This window comes from Apis florea, unplaced genomic scaffold, assembly GCF_048593485.1.
Source record: "Apis florea isolate Af1SG1 unplaced genomic scaffold, ASM4859348v1 contig_2897_pilon, whole genome shotgun sequence".
Lineage (NCBI taxonomy): Eukaryota > Metazoa > Arthropoda > Insecta > Hymenoptera > Apidae > Apis > Apis florea.
The window spans coordinates 2,172,093-2,180,496 of NW_028256665.1; the positions used below are offsets into that span (position 1 = coordinate 2,172,093).

General features: G+C 20.2%; 2 protein-coding genes across 4 annotated transcripts; both read right to left on the reverse strand.

The window, feature by feature from the left end:
• Positions 1 to 215: 215 nt before the first annotated feature.
• LOC100863414 (ATP-dependent DNA helicase Q5) lies at positions 216 to 4,703 on the reverse strand. 2 transcript variants are annotated; one of them, XM_086907781.1, is made up of 13 exons: positions 4,397 to 4,703; positions 4,144 to 4,268; positions 3,856 to 4,020; positions 3,555 to 3,731; positions 3,301 to 3,480; positions 3,136 to 3,241; positions 2,956 to 3,067; positions 2,655 to 2,882; positions 2,397 to 2,588; positions 2,159 to 2,288; positions 1,804 to 2,076; positions 483 to 1,647; positions 216 to 408 (listed from the first exon to the last, which is right to left on the reverse strand). In XM_086907781.1, exons 1-13 carry the CDS (start codon positions 4,482 to 4,484, stop codon positions 362 to 364), a joined length of 2,988 nt encoding a protein of 995 aa, XP_086763907.1. In that variant the 5' UTR covers positions 4,485 to 4,703; the 3' UTR covers positions 216 to 361. The 2 variants fall into 2 exon arrangements, with proteins under 2 accessions (XP_086763907.1, XP_086763908.1); XM_086907782.1 differs by having other exon boundaries at positions 4,563 to 4,691.
• Positions 4,704 to 5,111: 408 nt separating this feature from the next.
• On the reverse strand, positions 5,112 to 8,198 carry LOC100869041 (uncharacterized). Of its 2 annotated transcripts, none has more exons than XM_012488679.3 (9): positions 8,160 to 8,198; positions 7,705 to 7,866; positions 7,058 to 7,302; positions 6,704 to 6,930; positions 6,369 to 6,632; positions 6,111 to 6,302; positions 5,798 to 6,039; positions 5,423 to 5,722; positions 5,112 to 5,325 (listed from the first exon to the last, which is right to left on the reverse strand). In XM_012488679.3, exons 3-9 carry the CDS (start codon positions 7,275 to 7,277, stop codon positions 5,205 to 5,207), a joined length of 1,566 nt encoding a protein of 521 aa, XP_012344133.1. In that variant the 5' UTR covers positions 7,278 to 7,302; positions 7,705 to 7,866; positions 8,160 to 8,198; the 3' UTR covers positions 5,112 to 5,204. The 2 variants fall into 2 exon arrangements, with proteins under 2 accessions (XP_012344133.1, XP_031773371.1); XM_031917511.2 differs by lacking the exon at positions 8,160 to 8,198 and adding an exon at positions 7,437 to 7,601 and having other exon boundaries at positions 7,705 to 8,000.
• Positions 8,199 to 8,404: the final 206 nt, after the last annotated feature.

The window sequence follows — 8,404 nt, forward strand, 5'->3', positions numbered from 1 at the left end:
TATTATATTAAATTTTTATATATATAATATATAAATATTATATATTATATATATAATATTATATATATAATATAATATATAACACAATTATACAAGTTAAATTTTGAATATATATAAATAATAATGTGATATATGATATACATTCTCACATAAAAAATTCTAAGAATAAATGTAATAATAAAAAATATTAATAAATAAAATTAGAAAATTTGAGCTTTAATTTATATACTCTTATTTAATTTATAATGAAATATTACGATACAAAACAATATTTAAAGAATATATATAACAAATAAAAATTTATAAATTAATTTATAATCTTATATAAATATATATACAAATGATATCACAATAAAAATTATTAATTCGTCATATATTTTGTAACAAATTGTTGTATTCCCTCTTCATCTGAAACATTTATCATTATTTTAAATTAATTAAATAACAATAAAAAGATTTAACATCTTTAAATTATACTTTACCAAATATTTTTTGAGCAAGAAGAGTATGATGCATTTTTCTACAAGTTTTTGAAAATGTTGTTCGATCAGGAATACGTTCAGATCGATAATATTTCATCAAATATGATTTTAAAATTTCTACAGTTTTAAATTGAGTTGCTTTATCTGCAGGTACTAGTAATTTTTTATTTTTATTGTGTTGTTTTAATTGATTTTTTTTATTATGTTTTCCATTCAAAGATGTTTTTGTTTCTATAGATTCTGTTATTATGTTCTTCGTTTTTAATATTTCTTCTTTTTCTGAAGCTTTTATTGTTGTAAATAATTTTTTATTTTTAAGATCTTCAGTTTTTTCATTATCACTTTTATTTTCATCAAGAACAATTTTCTTTATACCAATTTCGTTGGTATTATTATCTTGTTTCTCATTACTTAAAATCTCTTTTTTTTCATCAAACTTTATTTTTTTATTTAATTCTATATCTACATTACTTTCAAATAAATCTATATTTCTAAATCGCTTTTTATTTTGATATTTTTGAAGATCTTTGGTATTTATACTATTGTTACTTTCATTATTTTCTATTGTAACAAAATTTGATTTTGCAGATTGTAATAAAATTTGTTCATAAACTGATTTATTTATGGGAGATTCTTTTTTATTTTTTATATTTTTTTTCGGAAGTTCCTTTGAAGATTTTTGTAATTTTTTATTTTGGTTTTTTAAGATCTCATTTTTTTCATACATTTTTCGAGCGCATGTAAAACCACTTAACATTTCAAAATTATTAGTCGTATCTTTTTTTACACTTTGTTCATTATTATTTTTTTTATCAAAAAGAAAACAACTTTTATTAACATTTTGTTTTGATTCTATTACATTGACTTTATCATCTTGCAAAATATTTGCTTCAAATATATATTTCTTAGTATTATCAATTTTATTTTCATTTTTTCTAAGTTCTAAAGCAGTCTTAAAAGTAGGATAAGAAATATTCGTATCTATTTGTCGATTTAACATATTTTTATCTTCTGTATTCTGCTCTGAATTAGTTTCATTTCTTTCTTCTTTATTATTATACTCATGAAAATATTCTGGTTGTATATTCTGTTTATTATTTATATTAAAATCATGTAAATATTCATGAAGCTCATTAGTACTGGTACATTTCCGTACAGAAGAAATCTATATTTATCAAAATTTACTAAATTATAATATAATATTCTATATTCTATATAATAAAATATATAGAATATTCTATATTCTATATAATAAAATATTTATTAAATTCAAACTATATGTACTGAACTATAAATGGATATAAAATACTATATTACATACCAATTTAGACATATCAAATTTATATTTATTTGCAATTTTACTATTACATAAAATTTTATATTCAAGATTATATGCTACATTATGCATATCATTTTCCTGAATCTGTCCTTTAGATTCAGGAAATATCTTCTCATAATTATCCAGTAATGCTGATCTTAATTGAATATAAAAGTGCTCTCGAATTTGTACAGCTAAACCCTTTATTTTTATATCAGTACTATCAGCTGCACGTACATGAGATTTTTTAGCATCTTCACGATTTTGTTTTTTTAACTAAAAAAGAAAAATATAATACAAAAAAAAGGAAGAAAAAAAAAACAATGCAACAAAAATATATATAAATCTAGCTTTTTACCTCATTGTTTTTACTATTATTTCTTCGAATAGCAAATTGTTTTTCAATTAATTCTTTAGCTTCTCGTTTACTTTCAGATAAAAGTTTTTCTCTTGAAACTGTTTTCTCATCATATTCATTTTCACAATATCTTAAAAATAAATAATAATAATAATAAATAATAATAATAAAAATTAAGGCTAATATAATATAGTAAAAAATATATAAAATCTTAATATTTTTTCAATATATTACTTACTCATTATCATACTTTGGTAAAGCAAAGCCATCTAAATTATTATTAGATTTAGATATTCGTGATGTACTTTGAGACATTTCAAATTGTGATATTCTTGTTTGAACAATATCTTTATCTTTACATACATCACATCTATCCTTACATTGTGGTGGACTATCTCCAAAATATTTAGAAAATACGGCATGTCTACATCTATAGAATGCATTAAACATTTGTATATTGAAAAAAAATATTTATAATCAAAATAATAATTCTTACTTTGCTTCAAGACAGTAAGAAACAGTTTTTTCAAAATTTTTCCATCTTAATTTTACAAGTTCTGAATTTTTCTGTGTAATTTCTTCTTTAATAAGAAATGCAATAGGCGCATATTCTTCATTACTAAAATAGATTCTACAAAATGCTGGTTTACCATCCCTACCAGCTCTACCAGATTCTTGATAATATGCTGCTATATTTTGAGGAACTGTCCAATGTACTACAAATCTATATAGAAAATTATATTGCATATTAATGAAAGTAACATTTGTAAATTTATTTTCTTAATAAACTAATTTACCTAACAGATCCTTTATCTACACCCATTCCAAAGCTACATGTTGCTGCAATGACAGGTACTTCACCAGATGTCCATTTATTTTGAACTTCATTACGTTCTTGATTTTTTAAACCTGTAAAAATAATCATTTGTAGTTAACATTTTTCTATTATTATTAGTTTCATTTTCAATAACATATACCTGCATGATATGCAAGAGTAGGTATACCAGAATTAGACAATTTATGTGCAATTATTTCAGTTGCTTCTTTCTTTCTACAATAAATAATGCCACAACCTTTTTTAACCTAAAATTAATTTTTGGATGTATGTTATATACAAAAACAAATGTATCATAATGACTTACTTTTGGAATGGATTTATCTTGAGAACCAAGACTTTCTATAATAAAATTTTTTAAATGTTCAAAAGGTTTATCTAATATTTCTAAAAACCATACATCATAATAAAGATTGGATCTAAAGACAGGAACTGAAAATATTGCAGGATTTTTCATATTTAAGCATTGGAGTATATCATCTTTTACCTATAAACATATATTTCACATAACTTTATTTAAACATTAATTTAAATATTTATCATCACTTTAAATTTGTTTACCTCCTTTGCAGCAGTAGCTGTTAATGCGATTATTGGAATATTAGGACATAATTTTTTAAATATTCCTAGTTGTCTATAACTAGGTCTAAAATCATGACCCCATTGACTTAAACAATGAGCTTCATCAATAACAAAATAAGACAGTGTTTTTGTTTTCTTTAATTTTATTATTATATCCTATAGAAAAATAATTGCAATAATTATTTAATATGTAAAGTATAATAAATAATATAAAGTAAACAATATAAAAATTTAAAAAATATAATAAATATTCTATTATAATTATGAATTAATAATTTACTTGAAAATGTTGTTGTGCTCCCATTTCAGGAGTAACATATAATAATTTGATTTTTGGAGAATTTGATGTCAAATCTTTTATTATTGCATTTCTTTCTTTTGAAGATGTATTTGAGTTCAATGAACTTGCATTAATTTTTTTGCTAATTAAAAAATCTATTTGATTCTATAATAAAATATATAATAATATATTTATATAAAATATAACTTAATATTATATAATTTGTTTAAATTATTTTTAAATATTATATATATATTTATAATAAATGTTGTAATATAAAATACATACCTTCATTAAAGCTAATAATGGTGAAAAAACAATTGTAATTTTATCTTTTTTCATTAATGCTGGTAATTGAAAACAAAGTGACTTGCCAGATCCAGTTGGCATACATACAAATACATCTTGTTTACCTATAAAAAATATTTATTATTAATTTATTTCAAAACGAATAACATTTATTTTCAAAATAAATGATTAAATAAATTTTTTATATTTATTATATATATGTAAATGACATTAATATTAATAAATATTAAACCTTTATAAATAGTAGAGGTTGCTTGTTTTTGAATATCACTTTTAAAATCATCATAACCAAATACAGATTTTAAAACAGTTGATAGCATTTTATCTTCTAATTAGATTCTTTAATCTTTAACAGAGATGCTATTATTATTGCATTATAAAAAATGATTTTATCTTACTTTTTATAAAACTATTGGGATCTTAACACGATATTTATATGAACTATAACAATTGTAAAATCTCATTCCATTGATGCTATACAATCATAAAATGTTACTTCATTATTGTGCGGCATTGTATGATAAAATTTCCTAACTTCCAAATACTAGGGTAATAAAGAATTACTATTTATACCTAACTGTTACCAAAATATCATATCGAAATTTCCTAAAAGAAACAAAGATTCTAAGAAAATAATACTAAAAGAATTGTGAAAGAATTCTAAAAGAATTCTAAGAATATATATATATGATATATATATTAAATCTGCATTTAGAGAATTATTATAAATAATTATTTCTTTATAATACAATGAAATTTTAATCATATATTTATTATATATAAAATTCTATGCAAAGAGCGAGCATATATTATATGTATCATATAATATATATATTTATATAATATATGAAATTCAATTTACTAATTAGATATAATTACATATTAGTTAATAATAAAATAATATTGTTGCAATATAATACAATGATTACGTAATAAAAAAGATAATATCGTGTATAAATTATTATATATTGTAGTTTTATGCAATACAAATTTTTTAAAAAAAATTTATAAAAAAATAGAATATATTTATACACATAACGCTATGTAGAATTTTGTAACATATATAATAAAACATCGTAACGTTCAATCCATTCTGAAAGAGTAGCATTATCTACAGTTTTGTCAATAATTTCCATTACTTTTTGAACAGGTTGATTTACCCTGTTAATAATAAAACAAAGATTAATATCTGTATGTTATAAAATTAATATATATACATACCAATATTAATAAAATTAATAAAATTATATATACATACCAATCATTTAAAATATCATTAAATTTATCAATTTCTGTTCTTGTTTTCATATTAATAACCTTTGATAAGTTTAAAAGTTCAATTGTATTATAGTTATTTTCTTTATATGTTAACATGGGTAAATTTAAATTTTGTTCAGTTTCTAAAACTTCGAATTTTTTATACATGGAAATTAAATTCTTGTAACATTCTATTAAAGAATATATCGGTATTTGAATTAATGGAAAATATGATTTAATATTTGAAAACTGAGAATTAGTAATTGAAACACAGGCTTCATTGAAGCAACTTTTCATATGCCTAAAATATTTACATAAATCAAATTGTACAAATCAATATATAATTTATAATTTTAGATATAGAATTTCTTTTTACCTATAAACTCCAATCTCTCCTTTTAACATAACTTTCTCTAAAGCATTAAGATCTAAAACATCATAAAACATATCTAATTCGGTAGTTAAATCATTTTCTAACATTGTAGAATCATATCCATCAGCCCGCATTGTTATTATTTTTTGTAACTCTAAATTTATTTTTTCTTTAGATTGCATAAGAAATCTTGGTGCACATTTTAAAAGAATTAAGGATTGTCGTATATTTTGTATATATTCTGCCTAAAATTAATATAAAATTAATATAAAAATATATATGTATAAATTATAATAATAATGAATTATTAACATACAATTTCACTATCAACATTTTGAATTTCTATACTTAATTGTGATAGATCAAATGCATACATGTTGTTTTCATATATATCATTTTGAATTTTTTCAATTTCTTCTTGTAAATTTCTTTGTTCATTTTCTAATTTATGAACTTCTAATGTTAATGCTAACCAATCACTTATGTCTGTAGAATTATTTGAAGCTGTCTAAAATCAGAATAAGATTTAAAATTTTAAATTATTTTTAATATTTATATAATATTTATGCTATACTTCAATTTTTTCAATATATTCCAAAACATTTTGCTCATGATGATTTGCTCTTGTATTATGTAATAATCGTTTAGAAACCATAGAAATGTGTTGTCCATATAATTTAATAATAGCAATATTTATATTTTTTTCATCTGTGTCCATTGATTTCATAGTTTCTGAGTTAATTAATACATTCACATCTTCTGATAATTTCTGATATAAATAATGCCATAATGTAGATACTTCAATATGATTAAGATTACTTGATATTGTATCCCACACCTAAAATTATAATCTAAATAAAATATTTATTCAATTATCATTATTCTAAGTAATATATAATAAATACATACATGTCTTTTATTTGCTCCAGTCCAAAGACTTGTTACCACATCTGACATTTCCATTAGTATTTTATGATCTAGATCTTTACAAGTACTTGGCATTAAATAATGACAAACTGCTCTCATATCATTACAATCACTAAGTTGTGTTTTAGTTTGATCATATTTCATCTTAAGTAAATCTCTTTTTGCTTTTACCTCAGAACGTTTGGATGAAATGTCTCGTAACTTTTGGACTACAATATAAATAATATAATAATAATAATAATAATAATAATAATATCTATTAAATATATAATATTTCTAATATTATAATATCTTTTCATAATATTAATATTAATAAATTTTATAATAATAACATACCTTTTTGTCTAACTGTAAAATCTTGTTGCTCATATTCTTCTTCTAACTTCGATATTTGATTTTTTAAATCATTTTTATTTAATTTTAATTGTAATAAATTTTTCATACATTCAATAACATTATTAGATGTCCCTTGTTTCAAATGATATAATAAAATATTTTTTCGTATTATTTTAGCTTCTTTAGTATTAAATATAACATCAGCTAAATCATCCCACATAAGTCCTATAAGTCTTGAATTTAATCTATAAATAATGTATATAATTTATATTTGAAATATAATCATAATTTAGATAACATAATTTTACACAATATCATATTCAAATTATATTTGCAAGAAAAAAAAAAATAAAATATATATTATTAAAATTATACAAACATTTTTTGTATTGAAGTATTAAATATTATTGGTGGACATTCTAATTGATAAATCCATGCAAATGTATCTTTAGATTTTTCCATACTTAAAAAAAGTCAATTATAATAAAATATCATGAACAAAAGAAACTTAATTGAAGTTACATACACACATTAATACATCAAACTGAAAATGTAAAATAAAGATAATTTTAAATTAAATATTCTTAAAATAAATTCAATAAAAAATAAAAAAATAAAATATCATTTATACTGTGTTCTGTACAAACCTTGACAGAATAAATAATTTTTAATTGTTTCCATCGTAATGTAATATATAAAAACTTTGTTGACAACAAATAAAATTTAGGTTATTTGATTGTAAGATCTTTTGGAAACATTTAATTGATATAAGAAGAAAAATTTATATACATATAAAATATATATACTCTCTACAAGAATGTAAATATATATATATATAAAACTATTAAGATTTTTAATTAATAGATTAAGCAATAAAATTAATCAGATATGAAAGCTATCTCTTAAACGCATAAATTTTGTAAAGTATAGATAAGGAAAGGAAGTAGTAAAAAAAAGAGAAAAATAAAATCAACGCTATATATATATATAAAGAAAATATTAAAGTATATTATAGTGAGAAAAGATTAGAAATAGGATAAGAATTGATTATCAGTATTATTTATAAACATTAAAAATATTCAAAAAATCTTCAATTCTTAACCTGCTTTTAATATTGGCGCTGATCCTCAATTCTTATCTTATCTTTAATACTCAAAAAATATCTTTCTTTAATATTCGCAGATGGTCAATTTTTATTTTATTTTTATTCTCTCATTACTTAATTTTTTTGTTTATACTTGCTTATCATGTCTATAAGATATTTTGTAAAATATTTTTTTTATTTCTTGTTTTATTTCTTATTTATAATTTTATAAATTGAAATTTATTGAAATATATTTTGAAATT